A 21448-nucleotide genomic window follows, 5' to 3' on the forward strand; every position below is an offset into this window, starting at 1 on the left:
GTAAGTGATGAATAACTAAATTCTACTCCTGACACCAATATTACACTATGTTAACTAACTTGAATTTAAATAAAAATTTGGAAGAAAAAAATTACACATGTTGTGTTACATTAAATAAGATGCTTTCAGGAGTGCCTGAGTGGCTCAGTTAGTTAAGCGTCCGACTTCAGCTCAGGTCATGATCTCATGGTTTGTGGGTTCAAGCCCTGCATCGGGTTCTGTGCTGACAGCTCAGAGCCTGGAGCCTGCTTCAGATTCTGTGTCTCCCTCTCTCTCTGCCCCTCCCCCGATCATGTTCTGTCTCTATCTCTCAAAAATAAATTAAAATGTTAAAAAAAAAATGTTAAATAAGATGGTTTCAGTGCACAATAGAAGAAGCAATTTAAGACCCATCAATTCTCAACCTCTTTGATTTTTTTTGGCTCAGATACTTGGAAAAAAACTACTTAGCACATGTGTTACACTTCATGGCAGGCCTTGATTAGGAAGGGAAGACTATATTGATCTGATGTAGAGGTGCAATGACCAATAGTTTATTGTAAAAATTATCAGTGGAAAAAGCAGTGAATAAAGTATGGCAATTAGAGTTTAAGCACAATTCCTATCAGTGGCATTTTGAGAAGAGTTATATAAGAGAAAGTCTGGTGGTTAGTAGGAGAGAAAACCCTCTCAGGGAGTTTGTGGATAATCTGTTTGTGGTAAACAAAACAAAAACAAGACCCTAGAAGAAATGGAAGTAAGATGATGACTCAGAAAAAGTAAGATAAATTCTCTCTGGCAAAACCCTTTGACTGATCAGTCAATGTGTGGCTCTGGACCTGAGAAAAGGAAAGAGAGGTTGGCACCTTGCAGAGTATGGTCAAGGGTTTATGAGTAGTTTCTGAAAGGAAGATCTAGAATGATGCTGTGCACACTCCCTGCACAAGCAGGGAAGCCACAGCTTGAATGGAAAGCATCTTCCTCTGTGGCTTTCCTGAGCTAGTGGAAGGGCACTCAAATAATAAAGAAGCTGGAGACTTGGGGCGAGAGGGTCCCCATTTAATACTGCAGTCAATGAACTCATGCTGCTCTATGTTACCTGGTGTTAATTCATCTTAACTGGACTGTGTCAAGAGAACTAGCAAGGTTTGATGGGTGAGGAAAGACCACTGCTTGATTCAAACCAAGAGGATAGTTAGTAAATCTTACTTCAGACCTGTTTTGATCATAAGAATTGACATTGGAGTTTACAAAGACAGATTTTGGAAAATACATGGTCTTGTAGTAAACTACTCCTAACATGAATTTCATTGTGGGAGGTGTGGGCTAAGAGAATACTGTAATACGCATATTTTGAATTCTCATTTTATTTTGCTCTTTTGATATCACCTTTAAGAAAAGTCACAGACAGGGGCAGTTTCTAGGACTTACATCTCTTCCAATGAGGTCCTCTTGGTTTTCCACAATTCCCCAGGGGGCGATGCCTATGGTACATATCTTCCCTCGAGACTTAGATGCATGGTCCTTCAGGGCATCCCCAACATGGCGAATAACACCTAAGAGGAAAAAGAGAAGTATTACTCTTTTTTTTTTTAAAGCAATTACTCACCATTGTTCTAAAGGAAACTGTGATAAGGGTGGTTCACAAGGTTATACACAATGAATATAAAGTTTTGACACATTTCTACATGTGTTCAGAAGAGAACATAAATTTATGGCTTTAATGTCAGATACATTTGCAGGACTTGTATATGAACTCTAGCAATGCATTTCTTATTCTCCTTTAAATTCTTTTTTTCCTAAGAAAAAAATTAGAAAGCATCCAATGTCAAAAAAAAAAAAGTGGGGTCCCTGGGTGGCTCAGTTGGTTAAGGATCTGACTTAGGCTCATGATGTCATGGCTCATGGGTTCGAGCCCTGCATTGGGCTCTGTGCTGACAGCTCAGAGCCTGGAGCCTCCTTGGGATTCTGTGTCTCCGTCTCTCTCTGCCCCTCCCCTGCTTGCACTCTGTCTCTCACTCAAAAATAAACAAACATTAAAAAAATAAAAGAAAAAGAAAGAAAGAAAGAAAAAATTGAATACAGTTCTTTAAACTTAGGGAATCTTTTTCTTGTTCTATAAGCATAATGATGTTAGTATGACTAAGAACCAGTGCCATGAGTACATCCTATAAAAAAGCACCATGCTTAATATTATATTAACTCTATACCAGAGTTTGTGTATGAGTTAGGGTCATTCAAATAGAGTAGTTACTTAGCTCAGATTTTGTTAACCTTTATTTCATCTTCCTATTTATTGACATATAAGGTGGAGACCCTACTTACAAAGAAAACCTTGGCATATTACGTGGAAAATTTATGTTGAAAATATATAAATACAGCTTTTTAGCTTCATCAATGAAAGTGTTTTCCTCTCCTGTCATAAATGACCTTCCACATCACTGTGGCCTTCCTCACTGTAGTTAAACTGAAAAAAATCAGTTTACAAGACGGTACGGAACCTCTCTCTTATCTGTTAATAAAGATAAATTGCATTTAAAAAAGATGCAACTTCTAATCTGTTAACCTCCCTCTCAAATAATCATTTTTTTATAGACGATATATCTTTTCTAAGAAAAGTTATTTCCACTTATCAAAATTCCACCTATTCCTCAAGGAAAAATCCACACCTAGTGCCATCTCCTATGTGAAAGTTCAATTGGATTTGATTTTTTCCTCCCTTTGAACAGGATTGCAGTTTGCATATCTCAAACAGTGCTGTATGTTACCTAACATATTCTTCCGAGATTCACAATCCCACATGAGGCTGTCTCCTCTAAGGGCAAAACTCCTTGCAGGGAAGGTTTGGGGGGGGTCAGTGTCTTACTTCATCTTTGTATGCCTCACGTGCTAGCACAGAGTAAGGGTTCTAATACTGCATGAAACTGTCAAAATGCACCAGGAAATTTAATCATGAGAGAGGACACATTTATGTGAATCACTCCATTCTGAAATATTCAGAAGATCAAACAGAAACACCCTCCTTTAAAAAAAAAAATCAACTAAAACCGTGTAAATAACACTAATCCATGTTGGGATATGCTGGCGTGTTGATAAGAATACAATTTCACTTCGTAGCTTATCTAGGGATCTTCTAAAATAGAGTACCGGTGAAGAAAAACAAATGTAAGAGTCAAGCTGTGAATATCAGTATTCATTGTGTTTCCCTATTTACATGCAAAACTCCTTTCAGGGCCCATCCTGGACAAGAAGTTTAACTTCCTATGCCCTCCATCAGCCACAATTCTATTGCCGTTTAGGTAATCTGAGATGCCATCATTAGAACTTCACTTTGGGTATTGGATTGAACACTAGCCTGGAGTGAGGCAGAGATGAATTCTTTGGTTTATTACAGAATTCATGCTGTAACTTCTTTTGATACGGGGTACATTTCATAAAGGAAGAAAAGTAATAAACAGTGCTCTGAGTTCCCAGAAACAGAAGATTGTTAAAGAGTTTCTTTGGGACCTTTAGAAACCTTTGAGTGGGTGTGTATATGAGGTGCAGATTATGCCAGGAAAGCAAAACACTGAATAATCACAAGTGAACGATGCCAGCTAAGCTGAATGAAAGCAGGAGCCTAAGGCCTGAACAGCCACCAAAAGCTAATTGCTTTGTAGATACTTGATTACTACAAAACAAACAGCAAAGAGCTGACACAGAGCATTCTAAGATCATGTCAGTTTACAGACTGAGTCAGGATTTCACGTAACAATGAGGAGCGGGGCCATGTGCAGAGTTCACTGCTGAAATGTGCCTACAGGGTTGTAGGCTGAGCCTTCACAAGTTCTAGGTATTGAGGAGAATTCTGAGTGTAGGTCTTGGTCACATATCACCCAAGCTGCGAACAAATGAGTAAATAATATTGAGATGAATTCGTTGGTCCAGGGTTATGTTCAGACTGTTCCACAACTCCACACTGCATGGAGCCTGGAAACAAGTCTGAGTGAACATGCTACACTATAACTTGTGTACTTCCAATGGGCACTTCTGGGGAAGTGTGTCAGGCTGGGGAAATATGTCTGAGCAACTTATAGGCATCCATTCCATGATCGGCTCCACACTAATAATGTGCTGCATGTAAGCGCTTAAAGGTTTGGGAGAATTGGTTTGACAGCCTACCTGTATCACAATACAGAGAAACTCATTTGGCAGGTAGAAAAAATTGCTTGGAATTCAGAGTGTGATGTGTCTTCTATTGGAGTTGATTTAATAAACTACTTAAAAAATTTTGTTTAATGTTTATTTATTTTTGAGAGACAGAGTATGAGTGAGGGAGGGGCAGAGAGAGAGAGGGAGACACAGACTCCCAAGCAGGCTCCAGGCTCTGAGCTGTCAACACAGAGCCCATTGCAGGGCTTGAACCCATGAATCGTGAGATCATGACCTGAGCCAAAGACGGACGTTTAATGACTGAGCCACCCAGGTGCCCCTTAATAAACTATTTTAAATAATAAACACACAATACTCCAGATGTTGCTGTCACAATTTACGTCCCTGATAAAATGGGCATTTTGCAAAATTTAGAGCTATGTGCACCAGACTTAAAATTACTTAAAGATCAGACACAGAGCTTCCAAGTTTAGAGCAAAAGTTATTCTTTGAAATATTACTGGATACTTAATTGGCAACTTGAAATATCCTGTGAAATTCCATTAGTCATGTTTACAAATTCTGGATAGTCAACTATTAAATAGCCCAACCTGCTTCCCAGGTGTAAGTAATTCTTCTTGGTTGAAAACTAACTGTATGGTTATCGTGTGGGTTAAGGGAGGGCAGAAGAATCTGTGAGACGAGGGAGAACCAGTGAACGTGGACACATGGGGAAGAGAGATAGCCGTGGGAATGTCAACATTGTTAGCCCTAGGAGAAAACGATCTTAGGTACAACATTCTCATGGCCTTAGGTTGCCTCTGTCTGACTTCCAGTTACCTGTGTTAACCCCTCCAGTGAATATCCACGCGCCGGTTGTCATGGCCGCTTTGATGAGACCTTTTCCAAAGACTTGCTTGAGTTTTGGCTGGAGTTCAAAGTTCTGCAGGCCCCCGTGCACAGAGATGAGAAGCTTGGGAAGCTCCAGCTGCCATTCCTTGGTCATCAGGTGTAGGAGGAGATCAGGTTTCGTATCGAAGGATACTCGCACGTACTAGAACAAGAGTGGCCACCGATTAGGGAGACAGGGCAGGGCTGGCTGCTGGGGCTTATCCTTCCCGATTGCAAGGATAGGTGTAGCACGAGAAGAAAACATCTCCTAAAACAGCTGATTTTTGAAAAGAGGCAAATCATTTTCTTTACCACGAGAGTCTTCGTTAGGTGAAGGCATTTGCCACTTTTAAAGGTGTTCTTGAAATTGTGACTTATTACAGACTCTAAAATTGTTCGATTTTCTAAAATGCACTGTGAGCCCAGCTTTGCCCAGTTATGCCAACTGGACGTAGATATAGATGTTTCTGCGACCCTGTCACTTTGAGAGGTTTTGAGAAATTCTGCAGTTCTACATCATGTAATAAGAATTTTAAAATAAGGCAATAGCTATCTTTATTTAATTTACAAAAACTGAATACCAAACATTTATCTTTTAAAGAAGACAAGTGACGAAAGACGTGCCCATCGTTCTTGTAGAATAATCTTAAAAAATGAAAGTGTATATCAGATTTCAAGGTGTTAGCAGATGCAACTGGAAATAAGTGATACTAAGTATACATAAAGGAAATGCTATAAATACACACAATGAAAAACATCTATATAATCATATACATGCTCATTTAGATCTCAGTTTAATTATATAAGGATTTCCATCTTTAGCTGGAAACAACTGAAATACCGGGCAAATACATTTGAAAGCCTTTTGAAATGCATTGCTGAGAGGGCATTTAAAGAGCAAACATCCAGATTCCTAAAACAGAGTAGAAGCTGGGTCCTCAGGAGACAAGGAAGGACCAAAGCAGGTTTTGGACTTGAGCGTTTCTCCTCAACTCTGCAAAACGGCACCTGCTTTCCTGGCATCATGCAGGATGGATGAGTCTAATGGGCCACCCCAGGTAAGCTGGGACACTGTTTCAAAGGGCTCCACTCTCAAGTGTAAGGAGGAAAAAAGTAAGAAAGTCTGATGTACAGAAGAAGACAGCAAGGAAGCCTGCCTGCTTCTACCTTGTTTCTGAGTGGATGGGGAAAAAATTCCTCTCTGATTATTTATAAACAAGGGGGGCTCTCAGGACCCCTGGGTGACTCAGTTGGTTAAGTCTTGGACTTCAGCTCAGGTCATGATCTCACAGTTCATGAGTTCGAGCCCTGTGTCAGGCTCTGTGCTGACAGCTCAGAACCTGGAGCCTGCTTGGGATTCTGTGTCTCCTTCTCTCTCTGTCCCTCCCCCTCTCATTCTCTCTCCCTCTCTCTCTGTCTCTCAAAAATAAAATAAACATAAAAAAAAATAAACAAGGGGCCCCCCCTTCACACAGACTTTGATCCACAATGACGCTATCAGTGTGGTTTGAAAAACACCAGACTATTTAATTTGAAATGGTTCTGGCTGGGCAGTGGTTCCAGATAACAGGAAGAAGCAAATGCAGATCGTTTGTGGAGGAATGCATGCTCAATCCAGCGCTCAGATAGTTCCCATTGGAAAATAAGCATGTCGTAGTAAAAAATAAATAAATAAATGAAATGTATTGCACAAGGAAATGAAGCAGTATGAGTGAGGACCAAAAAAAATAACAGGTAGCAGAGTAAGATCCTCAAAGATATTGAAATATTCAGAGAATATAAGATAGCTATCTTTAATATATTAAAAACCTGAATGAGATTATTGAAGGCATCAATGAGGAACAACAGACTATAAGACCAATACATTTGAAAAAGAATCAAAAACAACTTCTAGAAATAAAAATGCAATAATTTAAATGAAAAATACAATGGAAAAGTTAAGCTACAGATTAGACACACTAATGATAGATCCAGAGAAATAAGCCAGATGCAGCCTTAAGAGACAAAGGAATTGAAAACAGAAGCAACATTGAAAACCTTGGAACAGAGCATCTGAATTCTAGATGGAAATAAAAGAGACAGGGAAGAACCAACCCTTGAACAGATACTGGCTGGGAAATTTTCAGAAATGTTGAAAGATACACATTCTCAGATCGGGGAACGTCAATGAATCCCAAGCAGAATAAACAAAAACAAACCCCACTCAGCAACACCTCACAGGGAACACCAAAAGAAGGGAGGAAAAATTCAAAAGCCACTAGAAAATAAGACAAACCACCTACAAGGAAACAGTCATTTTAAGGCAGAAGGTCTACTCCTCAACAGCAAAAATGTGTGCCACAAGCCAGTGCCTTCAATGTGCCAAGAGAAATTATCTGTCAGTGTAAAATTCTATATTCAGCGAAAATATCTTTCAAAGATGAGAGCAAATTATAGACATTTTCAGACTACCCAAACTGAGCATTTATCTCCGGCAGACTTCACTGAAGGAAGTTTTAAGATATATACAGCAGGGAGAAATTACATGATCCCGCATGGACGATCTGGGATACAAGAAAGAATGGCAAACAAAAAAATTAGCAAATACACTGTAAATCTAAAAAAGCATCGCCTGTATAATATAAAATGATGATAATATCTAACGTGTGGTGGGAAGGGAAAGAGCTAAAGCAGTGGATATTACAGCATATACGTGAGTTGGGAGCAATCAGCATTAAAGCATTCTAAACTCTGTATGTCCCGTGGGAGAGAAAAGAAAGGCACCGACTAACTTCGGAAATTGTTAAGTATTCACCTTGAAGTAGTAGAACCACGAAAAGAGCAGACGTGCATGCAATGCAAACATATGCTTTTAGATGTATAAGTAAAGAAAGTTATACAGGAGATGACAATTTATCGCAAAATTTTTGGATCTAAAAGCCCCCGCTGTTGCAAAAAAAAAAAAAAAAAAGTTCAAATTATGTCAATGCTTTTGTTAAAGCCTATTTTAAATATATTTAACTGAAACAAGAGGCAAAGTAGCTGAAAACATGAAAGCAGCTTGACAAAATAAACTGCATCATCCAGAAATACCAAGGAGCTAAAGTTTCCTACGTACCAATACCAGAAATCCAAAGAGGTGTTGGGATCTAATGAGCTGGTTTTATATTGATTTAATCTATGTAGCAAAAACCAATTCCGGAACAGAAAGAGTAAAGGTTGGCAATTTTAGCTAAATACATTAGACCAAGAGAATTGTAACTAGAGTTTACAATGTGTGAATTGGCGTAGTTTACACACAAGCTTTCCTGCAGAGGATAAGACCTTTCTGAGATCTACCAACAGAAATTTTCAGTAACAACAGGCATGCATTTTGGTGCCACACAAGGAGCTTTGGGGCTGAAGGGTGGGTATTGGAGTGGTAGATGCAAACACAGTGTTTCTTAAACAAAGACTATGTTATTGTTTCTCTATTATTACATTTATTAGCTCACTGAGTGACTCTGTGAAAAATATCTAGATAACAAATGCTATAAGATCAAAGAATAAAGTGCTTTCTGTCCCCATGCACTGAATCTATGCCACTTGAGTAGTTAAAATTTGGCAGCTCTGCTGAATTGAATTTATGTCATTTTGACTAATTCCAGAAAGGGGTGTTTAGTGAAATAAATTAGGACTGGGACTCACAAGGCTTCCCAACTAGACAAACCAAAAATGCTTATTGTGGGAGATGATAAAAAATTGCTTTTTTAAATTACTGTTCTCTTATTCATCCTCTTACACCTTAAAAAAAAGAGAAAAAAAAAGAACCTCATAAAAGTGACCAAAAAATCTACTGAATGTATTAAAATTCCTTTTGAATTAGCCTAGTATTTTTCCCAGTTAAGGAAAGCTTGCTCATGATCACAGAGCTCTTGTTAATCTGGTAAATGCTCTAGTAGGGAATGAACGACCTTGAATCACCTTGTCCCCTGCTCTGTCTTACAGATGGGGAAACAGAGGCACTAGGTGTCTTGTCTGAGAAAACAAACAAACAAAAACCCTAAACCCAAAACCAAGACCCTTGTATATTTACTACACTCCTGCAACATACATTATTTCACAGACTCCTCCCAGTAATGACGAGGTTGGTATCATCCACATTTCACTGATGGGGAACAGAAAGGATCCATCAGGTTCAACCAATAGTAAGTGGTAATGATAGGGTCCATAGCCCAGGTCTGCTGATGCCAGAGTCCTTGCTCTTGACCTCAAAGTAAAAGTGCCCTTTCCACCTTCCGTCTCCTTTTGCTTTACCTATAAGCAGTCTCAAAGTTCTAAAGATCCGTTTCTGAAATGAATGTTTTCAGCCAGGGCTTTCCCTCTATTCCTTCAGTTGCCACTTTAGGAATACATTCTCCTTACTAGGATGTCAGTTTGGATTATGCCAACAGCCTCCAAACGGCTTCTCTAACCCCACGTCCTCAACAAGACACCGACAGAGATCTTTCTACAATTCCTTTTTGATCACACTATTTTTCAGTTCAAATTGTTACATTATATATAAACTCTAATTCTGCCTGTCATGATCCCCCACAATTTAGCTTGACCCCACCTAGAGGTGTTCCCCGCTTCTCTCTGCATTTGGCTAATGCTGTTCCCTAAATCCTAGAAACCCAGTTCCTCTCTTTGTCATCTACAGAAATCATTCCCACCTTTCAAAGGCTTTTACTTACTTTTCCTAAGAATGCAAGCTCATGTTGATGCAGCATAACTATCAACCTAACCCAATGGGATTTTTTTTTCTGGTTGTTTCTTGCACGTGCCCGTTTTCTCTGCCCATGTTGCAAGATCTGTGAGGGCAGGCACTGTGTTTGACTTGACTGTGATTTTTGATCTTTCACACTGGCTACGAAGTAGTCAGTCTTAGAAGTCAAAGGGAACTTAGCAATATCTTGGCCACCATGGCAACTAGAAATCATCTAGTTCAATTTTTCTGCTTTACAGGGCAAGACAGCAGACCCCTAGAAGATGAGGGACTGAGACCTGAGAGCTAGCTGTCTAATAATCAACCACTCACATAATCCATTATTTAAGCTACTGCTGCGGTGCAAAACTCTCGGGTGAGCTGTGCTTCTGAAACATTAACGTGCACAACTCGCCTGGGGACCTTGTCGGAAATGCAGGTTGGAATTCAGTAGGTTCGGGGTGGTGTTTGAAGTTTTTTATTTCTCACTAGCTCCTCGGGGACTATGTAAGAAGCAAGGATTACAACTCCTCCCCAGACCAAAGATTCTAAGTGGTGTCTTGGGTTTGTCATTGGGCCAAAGGGAAGAAAGAACACTCAGTATTTTACATGAAAAATCATAGAGAAGAACGGAGGAAATACTGGAGGAATTATTCAGGTGACAATAAATAGGAAAGTGCAACCATTTTCAGACTACCCAAATTACCTCCAACTACCTGACCCTTGGAGAATAAAAGGCAAGAGTCTTTTTCTTTTTTTAAAAAGGAAGAATTTAAATGAATCAATTAATTGCTTTTTGTCATTGTTATTGTTTAGTAACTCAGCAAGTGGTTTGGGAATAAGAGGCTAATTAAAATGAAGGGATACAATGACACTGTACAATTATCTGAAGATGTCAATTTTTAAATTCTACTCTTACACCCATAAAAAGCAAGTTAGTCAGTGAACTCTCCAGGTGCTTGTAATAGAACAGCTAACTCATGTGCCGAATCAGCGGCTTCAAGGTCATAAATGGTTGTTCCCAGAGTAATTAATAAACGGTCAATGTGATTTGAAACGAGGAGCTCTCTTGGTCGTCAAGATAAGCAGTTTTGACTGTCCACATGTGAGCTCATTAATTGCTAAGGGATCACCTTACAAATAACAAGAAATCTTCCTGATGGGTATACTAAATCTGGTCACCTGGGCATTACTCTGACGTGGTGAGTGATATGTGCTTCCATTTATAGATTTTCCCATCATGGGCAGCGCCACACTCTAGCATCAGGCACTGGTGCTCTAAGACCTTTGGCCAATCTGAGCACCTTCTCTTGTGAAATGCTGGCGCTCCTGACCACCTCACAGGATGCTAGGAGGATTAAATTGTGGAAACTCACCTGGTGTGGGAGAAAAACCAATACATGTAAATTGAATACAGGTTACACTCACCTTTTAAATTACTTGTGCATACGATGGGATCCAAATATCTGTCCTTTAACTCTTTAGTGGATATGTTAAAGTAGCCTTTTGTTTCTCAACTCGGAGTTATCTGGGGAGTGACTGGTGCAGCTGTTTATCTATATCTGTGCATTTCTTTTTTAAAAAAAATTTTTTTTAATGTTTATTTGAGACAGAGAGAGACAGCATGAACGGGGGAGGGTCAGAGAGAGAGGGAGACACAGAATCCGAAGCAGGCTCCAGGCTCTGAGCTGTCAGCACAGAGCCCGACGCGGGGCTCGAACGACGGACCACGAGGTCCTGACCTGAGCCAAAGTTGGACGCTTAACCGACTGAGCCACCCAGGCGCCCCTATCTATCTATATAAAAGCACCTGCTGAGAGCAAAACTACCACCTCTGCTCTAGGCTGCCTGGCCCATCCTTCTCTCATGAGCCCTTAGTTCCTCACTTTATAATTTCTAGAGATAAGCTGAGCTCAAACCAGTTGCCCATGCCTAGAATAATCGTCTTCTTTTCCCTTCTATCATTAGTGCCCCTGCCTGGCTGATGTGTGATGAGCGGATGACATCCAGGCCAGCACCTCAAGAATGCTCTTCAGTAAATAGAGGTTTGATTTAGTTGAAGTTGTACCATTTGATCTGTTCTCAGGTGCTTTAGAGGCCAATGCATCCAGCATGATTTCCATAAAGAACACATATTTTGAAGAGCAAACCACCAGCTGGTAAATTAAATTGTGAGAGACGATCATTGAAAACTAAGGATTTCTTTTGTTTTTGGTGGAAGGGCACAGGGCTTTGGTAACTGAAGCCTGAGTTTTTGTTCTTGATTCTAAAGGTCTCTTTGGTAAAAGCAGGCGACTTCACGGCAGCTTTTGCTAATGCCACTCTTCCTGCTTCTTCACTAGCAATGTTACGATTCGTTCATCAGAACAGGACTCAACTTTACCATGGCCTCACTCCCCACTCATGTGGGGCTTGTAGACGTGTCACAGACTAGACAGCATCATTCTCCCTTTATAACACCCAGGGTGGGCAGAGGCTGGCTGTGTGTTGTATGTGTGCGTGGGGGGTGGGGTGGGAAGAGAAATAGTTGTTACTACTCAGAGAAGGCTGGGGCTGTTTACTTAGGATGTAATAATTCTCCTTGTGGTATTCTGGACTTGAGAGTGGGTGGAACAATTTGGCTCTGACAATGAACGAGTGACCTCTTCAGCCCTAAATTTTTACTCACATAACTTTGCCCAGTTGCCTAAATGAAAATGGAAAAGCTGCACAATGATAAACCTGGCTACACTCCTGGAAACGATAAATGACAAATCCTAATACTGCAAAGCCATCTTTACTTCTGGGAAATCATCGAGTGGTATTTGTGAGTAGCGCTTGTTCAGAGTAATGGAATTACCACTGCTAACTCTATTTGAACGCTTACTTTTAAAGCTTTTCTTCCCAGGCTGTCGGGGGAAATCTGGCCTAGTTTTCTTTATGTTGAAAAATGTGATAAGCATCATTTTATTTTTTTAATTCTTGTAGCCACATTCTTAAATGAGTACTTTTAATTAAAGCTGTGGCCAAGAAGACCATGTCATATCAGACTGCTAAGATAATTTTGCTGATACTGGCTCTCTAAGTCTCTGGCGTGGTTAGTTTTGCAGTGAGAGTTTAATACTGGTGGAGGTTCAATGCATGTACAATTCCCTAGAAAGAAAATACTTGGAAAACAAGTGTGTCGTGTCACTGGTTACTGCATTCCTGGTTTGATGACCCACAAAACTTTGGGAATGAAAGTGCCGTTGTAATTTATTCTGTATTGTTTTTGTGATTTCTTGATGTTAGATACTGGGTGTTTCCAGGTCAATGGTGCTGGCTGATAAGCCAAAGCTAAAGGTTTAGTAATATAAAACTTCACTGAGATAGAAGTAGATCTCAACGGGGTGGTCTCTGCATTTCCTGCCAGAATTATATAGCATAAAATTTGGTAGAGGCAAGGAGATGGGAATTTTTCTAGAGGCAAGATGGGTTTCTCAGAGGAAAGTTGGTTCTTTCCTTCTTTTCCTACAGGTCTGTGTTGGGACCGGTAGTTTGAGTGATAATTTCCAGTTTTAGTCTCAGTTTCAGAAAGGACTTCCCAAGGTACTGCTAATTCAGCGGCCTAAAGATTAGAAGGTGGAAAGTGGAAATCAAGGGAACAGTTACCAAACCCCTCAAATATCTTATGATATCTTATGATATGAACGCTTATGTAAAGCTGTTTAGCTAGCCATAGTCTAGTGATTGGCTCTTTTATTGTGTAAAGTAGAATTCATTTAATTTCATATTTGGTATGTGCCATTCAGTGATGATTCCCAGATTAAATGTGCATAATGCAAAGAAAGACATTTTTTAAACAATCGAATTCAATCCTGAAGTGTTTAAAGAGTATAAGATGGTAGCTGCCTCACTCTTGACAGACTCCTCACTCCCTGGGGTGTCCCCAGCAACCTGGAACCTCCTGCCTCCCTCTCGCCCTCCCTCCCCCTGGCAGTGCTCAGAGAATAAGGCTTTCACACTCAACAGTGAGAGCTTTAAGTGTGACAATGAGGCATAGAAATAATTATCTAAATTATATAAAAACTATAACAAGGGGCTCAACCCGATCTAATAAGCAGAGTAACTAGCAAGGGAAAACCTGAAGATCATTATGCGAATGACTTGAGAGGTTTAAACACAAGTCCTTAATTAGGTGATACTTACCTGCTCCACAAGACCGCTCAGCGTTAATTGGAAGAGATGATTAGTAGCAAATACGATTCCGTATAATCAAGTCCAGCACTGTCATTTTTTCTAAATAACTTACAGCTGTAGCCCCAGATAAAGAAGCGTCTCTGAGAGAGGACCCAGTGTCTGTTTTGGGGCCATCTTCCTACTGCTCCCTAAGTTAGTTTTAAAAAGCTACCTGGCGCTCACGCTAGGAAGACAATGTCTCGCCCGAGCTTTAGTATCTCACTATCTTCTTCCTTGGTCCTCACATTTTCACTCTTATGAGGTATTTGAACGAACTGCCAGGGATGACATTTGGGGCATGCAATTTGGTAGGACGCGGCTTGGTGCCGAGAAGAAAGGGAGGAAGGATCCTTCACTCGCTATCAGCTATGAGTGCCTCCTTCCTGGATCACTATTTCTCTGCAAAAGGAGAGAGATGCTGGATTCATTGCTATTGTACTTTCCCAGGCTCGACGCGCCTGGGAATTGAGGACAGAATACCACAAAGTGCTAGGAAAGGCTCAGAAAGTGGTTCTACTAACCTAGGATGTAATGTTACAAAGACTTCCTCCTGCTCACAGCTTTTGAGTTTAATTAACCTCATCAAATAAGAGTAATTTTATAATTCTACTACAAAGTTCTCAAGACCCTTATAAAAGAGCTAGAAAAATAATAGTAATTAGCTTCCCTTCGAAACATCTCCTATAGACTACACCAAGCATTCACGACAGAGAAGAAATAGAACTCATGGGGAATCCTGAGCAGCCCAGGTTTGAGAATTATCTTTGTCGTTGAATAAAGGAGGAGCTCTCAGAAAACAATTTAATTTCTCTGGGCTTGAGTTGCCTCATCTATAATACAGGTAGAGAGAGCGAGATTATTTAGCACTTTTTAAGCCTTTTTGAATAGAATAACTTGGCTAGCTTTTCAAATACTTAAGATGCCCAAGTTCTATCCCTGACCAACGAGGGAGACTCTCTGGGCGTGATTCGTGGCCATGGACGTCGGTAGTGGCCCACAGGCTACCGTGAGCCTCCAAGCAGAGAACCACTGCATCAATCCCCTCAAGCATCTTTGGTGACCAAAGCTCCTTGACATCCTGCTATACTGCCTATGTGATAACACACGTGCATAATGTTCCTGAGCAGATATGGTTCCCATGTGGCCCAGCACATGTTAATAAAGATTCTCTTCTCTCCAACTGAAACTTCTACCAAACGCTGGCAGATTCTGCCTCACACTGTGTCCAGACCACAATGGCATTTTGAAGACCCAAGCACCTCATCTTGGGCTGTCTTTGAAGGAAAAAAATTAATGGTCTATCTTTTTTTTTTCCCCAATAATAAAGGTCAAAGTTAATCTGCCCTGTATAGAGTTTTTAGAGTTAAAAACCATCTCAACTTTCAAATATTTTGGTCAGGAACAGGGATCAAAGACGTGAAGTTAGTTGACCTGTTTCATTTCAATCGTGGTGAATATTTAACCATGCCCTCCCCATCTGAAGACTGATATTCTTTAACAGACAGTAGTTGCTGACTTTTCTCTTTGTGTGCCAGTTTGTTGCGAGGTGGGGGGAGGGGAGAAGTAAGGAAGGCACAGGTTGGCACAAAACAACCATCCTGCCTGATAAAACAAGACATCTGACCAGCTGTCAGCTCCACCCCTTTGTTTAGACAGGAGACTCAGAATAATCCAAGGGCAAGTATTCCAAGTGGACAAAATGCTCATTGTGTCTGAATAGTGGGGACTCCCACTTGTTAAATATTTGGTTAAAAAAAAAAAGGGAAGAAAACTGGCCCTCATTTGGCTGATTAGACTCTTAAAGAAAGGTTTGTCCTCACAGTGACTGCCATGACAGCATCTAGTATAGGTGAGACCCAGTCTCAGTGTTAGCTTCAAGGGTGTGTGACCAGCATTGTCACACCGCTCAGAAAGGCAGTGCTTAGGGTTTAGTGCTCTGCACTTGCTTTCTTGGAATTCTTAACAATTTTAGCCTGGAATTTGTGTTTTGTAGGTAAAGTCTGATGGGGCAGTGGAGCCCGTGCAGAGGGCTCAGAGCCTTGGCTCACATGTGGTCCATGGTCCCACATCCCGCCTCCTGCTGCCTCCCTGGGGCAGAGGATCTTGACCATCTGCTCCCACCTCTGATGTCCTGGCCAGTCTAACCTTCCCTCCACAATGTCGCCTGGGGAAGCAATGGGGTTTTGTTCCATCATCACCCTCCATCCCTGCCTGGGACGTGAGCACAGGCAAGGTGAGGGGTGGGTTGGGTGTTTTCCCTGCAGCATTTCAGGACAGAGCAAGGACATAGCTGTCCCTTCCTTAGGCTGGCAGGGCCCTGGTGTGTTTCACAGGTGATTCCGTGGCAAATCTCACCCACACCAGATACTGAAACTGTCCCACTACAGAGATAGCAGTTTCTTGGAAAGTCGCCTGTCCACTGTGTGTTGGGGTTGTTGGCCGTGGGAAGGGGGATTGCTTTCCCTGCCCCTGCTGGAGGCCTACATTTTCATTTTACACTGGGCTCTACAAAATCATGTAGCAGACCGTGCCTAACCCGATTGCCAACAGATAGTTCTGGGTTTCACAGAGCTATGTGGGGCTTGGGGAGGGCTCGCAAAGTTCGATGTCCTATGTGTTCACACTTGAAGAGCATAGTGAAAGATGTGCCTCTGCAGGTTTTTCCTCTGCCATTAAATATCATAATAAACATCCATCCTGTGGGGGCACCTTGGTGGCTCAGTCAGTTAACCATCTGACTTTGGCTCAGGTCATGATCTCATGGTTCATGAGTCTGAACCCCAGGTTAGGCTCTGTGCTGACAGTGGAGAGCCTGCTTGGGATTCTCTCTCTCTCCCTGTTTCTCTGCCCCTCCCCTACATATTCTTTATTCTCCCCCCCCCTCAAAATAAATAAGTAAACTTAAAAAAAACCCACATTTATCAGCTGTGCGACATGGGGCACAAAGCCTCGGGTCACCATTCAAGCACTCTATGACATCCCTGGGTGTGCCACTCTATGATGGTATTGTCTGCTAAGCCACCTCCTCATCTACAGCACTTGGCTTTTTTGTGGGGGCAGGAGGGGGCGGCTAATCACTTCATTCTCAACATTATCGTATTGTATTTCCAGTGAAGAACTTGGGCCCTCCATGGATCCATTTCCATCCCTTCACTCTTCTTCTACTAACTACTGCTACTAATACTTACTATGATTATTCTTTTTTTTTTTTTGAGCATTTTTCTTATAGTGTGAACTGGCATGACTTTTAATTAATGCACGGTGTGTATGGTTCCATTCCATACTGTGAATGGGAATTATGCTGAGTTGGGGACCCTTCATGACTTTGTGTAGCTGAAAACATCCCTTGGGTGGATGAGGAAGTTGCCAGATCTCCACTGCCCTTGGTTCTGTATAGGCCAAGACTAACCACCACCCCCTCCCACTTTTTCCCCAGGCTGTACCCAGCACCCTCTTCTTCCCAATACATTGCTCAAAATTGGTTTCACTCTAATGTACAGTTCAGAATTGATTTTTTTAAGGAAATACTGTGAGAATAGTGCAGTCAGCCATTCTTGGTGAAGAAAATCCTACAAGAGTGGGGAAAGATGCAAGGGGGAGGAGGAAGATGAGAAGAGAGAGGGCAGAGGGGTGGCTCTCCTGCCCATTTTTAGACTATAACTAGTGTGGAGTGATTTCCCTTGCATTTTGCAGTATGCTTCTCGAAGCAAAATTTCCTCTCCAAACTTGGAAAACTTTGGGGTGTGCCTGAGAGCAGCTACCTCCAACTGTCCCACCCTCAACCAACTCTCTGTTAGAAGCAAGCTTTATGAAATAGAGCATTTCTAGAATTTCTAAAAACATATGGTATATTTTTCTCCTGGCAAAATCTGTCAGCCAAGTAGGGAGAGGTTCATGATGAAAGCTAAAATTTAGAAGCAACAACTCTTAGAAGTAAAATTTGTATTATTTCCTAAAGCCTCTTTTCCAAACAAAATGCTTTTCATATGGAGTTCTTCTACTGGGAACATTATTGAACACAGCTGCTTAGAGCAAAAGCACTCACTTTAGGTGGCAAGATCTCTGTTAGAAAAGGGAAGGAAATAGTCTGGGATGATCATTTCTACCTTGAATTGAGAGAAATGCTAGTTACTAATAGGACAAAATAGAGACTTACAGGTAAGATTTTTTTTTTAACTGAAGGAGATAGAAAAAACATGCTTTAATGGATGAGACCCAGAAAGTAAGTAATAAATAGTGGATTACTATAGAAAGCTTCTTGTTACTATTAATAATAGCAATAGTCATGGTCTGATATAGTATTAATTATTTAAAAAATCCTAGGAGGAAGGTTTTCTTTCCCCCATTCTACAGAAGAGAGAAGAAATGCACCGGGGCAAGGTTGTGAGAGCTGATTGCCCAGCCAAGACTTGGCAGAGGGGATTAAGCCCAAAGACTAAACCTCCAGCTCTTCACCACACCTTTACAGGACATGAGATAGAACTTGGGAAGCAACTGAAGGGTTTTCTCATTACCATGGCTTTGTTGGAATGGCCACCTCCTTGGAACTCAATGGTCCCAAAAGCATCCGTGGGGCTGAGTTGAGTGTGCTTGCTGATGGACCACTTCTCTGACTGGATGTCATTTCGGGAGAGGCGACTTTGATTTTTCTCATTCTGAAGAACGGAGACGCTAGGAGTGAGGCCCACATGCTGGCCAATCAGACGCCCGCAGCAACACCTGCAACATAAGAGGTCAAAGCGAACCCCCTGGATCAGCCATTACTGGAGAAATCTGCAAACCATAGTGAGCCAGTCCATTCTTAGGCAGAATCCCACAATACGGCTATACCAGGCAAATAGTGAACCCAGGATTTACCCGACAGAGATCTTTTCTTTTCTGCCAATTTTCGTTTTCCTTCAGCTGTATAAGCTGTAACATGCCTCCTGGCCTTTGCCACCCACCCCTTCCACATCTGCCATACTGTTTAGGATTGGAGCCTGCAAACAAAAGTCCTATAGATTTTTCTACTTCTCACTCCTCCCATCTATCAAATCTTGCGCAAAGGCCACTGCACAGCTTTGAGGGAAGAATTTTAATATGCACATTTAAATAAGGACTCTCACTCATATGTGAGTCACAACCTAACTTGTCTTTCCCCAATTGACATTCACTGTCAAATATCCAATACTAAGAATAAAAACCTACAGCTTACGCGTTCCTGAAATAATGGAAATATTATTTGCAAGATGTTTGAAAACAAAATTCACTACTTACATCATGAAAATGTCTTTCATACTTTTCCACCACCATTATAATACTGATACATATGCTTCATGCTTCACTAGTACCACGATTATAACTATTAATGACAATACTGATATATGGTTATCATTTATTGAATACTAATAATATGACATTCCTTTTAGGAGTAAAATAGTGCAGTTTTGAAGGTTAGGTAATTTGCTCAAGGTTACACAGCTAGTCTATAGGACTTTATAGTCTATATTTTAAATTACTTGATTATATGGCCTTTTCATAAAGGCATTTCCAGACAGTCATATGTTACTTCATCCCAAATGCTTCCTACCTAATATGCTGTTAATCTTTAAGGCAAAACCAGGAAGGTAAGTAGGATAGCTAAAGGTAAGATTAGTAGGATATTAAAAACGTACTTGGACAGAAATCTGAAGGTCTGCAGTCTAATTAGTAACCTTCTAGGAGTCTTTTATTTAAAAATACCTTTTCATTATGGCAGGGAATATTGGTACAAACTAAGCATTTTGATGAAATGCTTGAAAGGGAAAATGAATAACCATACTAAAAATATTTATAGCCCACTTATAGACAGCGATTAATTCCTTCCCAATGGGGTATCTGTTATTTTGTACAGGCTCTTAGAGAATTAACTGCAGGTGCGACACATTATATGGTGTATACATATAAGATTGCTTCAGAGATGTCCAGCAACGATTAAAAAAAAATGATCTTATTTTGACATTGGTTCCCTTGTAACGCATAGTGATTACTATTATAGTTTTGTTCCCATAATTGCTACTCTGTGTTCTCACTGTATTATAGAGACAGCAAGATTACCTATGGGGGTCTTTGGTGCTGGGTATGATGTGAACACATTCTCTTTTATAAAATGCTCTTTCTATCCAGGATTTCTGAGCCTGAAAAAAAAAAAAAAAGGAAAGGTGAATATAACCCACAAGTATTTTTGAGTAGGAAGCAAAAATTTCATAATCACATCATGATTCAGTATCTCATAAACTGAATTGAAATGATAGTTACTTCAAACATAAACACTGCATATAACAAAAACCAATGACTGCCAGAACCTGTTGACTAGGTTAACATTATAATATTGAGTCAAAGAAAAGGACCATTATAAAAAAAATGGTTAGTGATGGAACCTTATACAGATTCTTAAAGTTTTTTTGAAGAACAGAAAAACAATGCTAGTTACGGAGATAATGAAAAACACAGAGCAGTATGCTTATATTCCTGTACCTAACAAATATTCAGTGATGGGAAGAAATATATGTGAATAAGTATGAAGTTCTCGTGGCTAACACTTCCATTCGATTTTTCTTATACAAAGAAAGAGAAATGGTAAGAGAATTATATAACTCAAGAGCCCTAATCCATCATGGAGTTTTTCCTAAAATCCAAATTAGCAGTGCTTAAATACAGAAGGGGAAAAAGGAAATGGAAACATAGGAAGATAAATGTCTTTATCACAGTCAGAAATTTCACAGGTAATGCCTTTGGAAGGAAGGAAGATAGCACTTTTTCTTTTCTTTTTATTTTCACATGTCTTTAAGTACAGGAAACACAGCTTCTTAGAATGGGCATTGTTGGGACTGTCTGCCCAGAAGTCCAGCCACTGAGATTGGTTCCCAGAAGGATAAAGGAAGTTCCAGCAAATTGTACCATCTTTGTTCCCAAGCATAGTGTCCATCGTGCAGCTTTTACCAGCATTGGAAAGAGTAGAGGAGTCTCCCATGAGATCCTATAAACTACTCAGAAGATTCCTTCTCTAAGCATTTAAGAGGGAAGTTGTTGGAGCATCCTGTAAGGTTACTTCTACATGACATCATCTTTTCTCTAACACAGTATTAGGGCTAAATTCATACCTTTGAAATATACAGGCCCAAAGTGCAACTTAGTGATTTGCTTGGCCTCAGTGACCAGTGTTGACTGTTACAAACCACCATGTGTGGCCCTAATTGATATTGACTCTGCCAAGGACCTAGACATCTGTATAAACTGTGCAAAGTTCTCATTTGCTCTCAATCCTTAGTCTTGCATCTCCCTCCTCTCTTGTGATGGGAGTCTATGTAAGCACGCAGCAGTGAAGGCCATGGTTACCTCATATGACAAAGCACATTGTAAAAGTGGCAACATGGGGGATGCCTGTGGGGTACAAAGGAGCTGCATCCTGTTTCAGTCATGGTCACAAGTGGTCACACAGTCACATTTGTCAGGGTTTATGCACCGTCTACATGAAGAGGAGCACCCATCCTGTCTCAGAGATCCCTGGGTCCAGGTGGCCCTCTG

At 40.7% G+C, this 21448-nt stretch overlaps 1 protein-coding gene across 1 annotated transcript in view; it reads right to left on the minus strand.

Annotated features, from left to right (window-relative positions):
* The window catches only part of LOC107179178 (transient receptor potential cation channel subfamily M member 3-like), a 68754-nt gene extending 50261 nt beyond the window's left edge, over positions 1-18493 (minus strand). Inside the window, exons 1-3 of the mRNA XM_015535431.2 lie at positions 18418-18493; positions 4951-5164; positions 1411-1535 (exon numbers count right to left, since the gene is read on the minus strand). Coding sequence (XP_015390917.1) covers positions 1411-1535; positions 4951-5164; positions 18418-18420 — 342 coding nt within the window. The 5' untranslated portion in view covers positions 18421-18493. The remainder of the gene's footprint in view (positions 1-1410; positions 1536-4950; positions 5165-18417) is intronic.
* Between the last annotated feature and the right edge of the window lie 2955 nt (positions 18494-21448).

This window comes from Panthera tigris, chromosome D4, assembly GCF_018350195.1.
Source record: "Panthera tigris isolate Pti1 chromosome D4, P.tigris_Pti1_mat1.1, whole genome shotgun sequence".
NCBI lineage: Eukaryota > Metazoa > Chordata > Mammalia > Carnivora > Felidae > Panthera > Panthera tigris.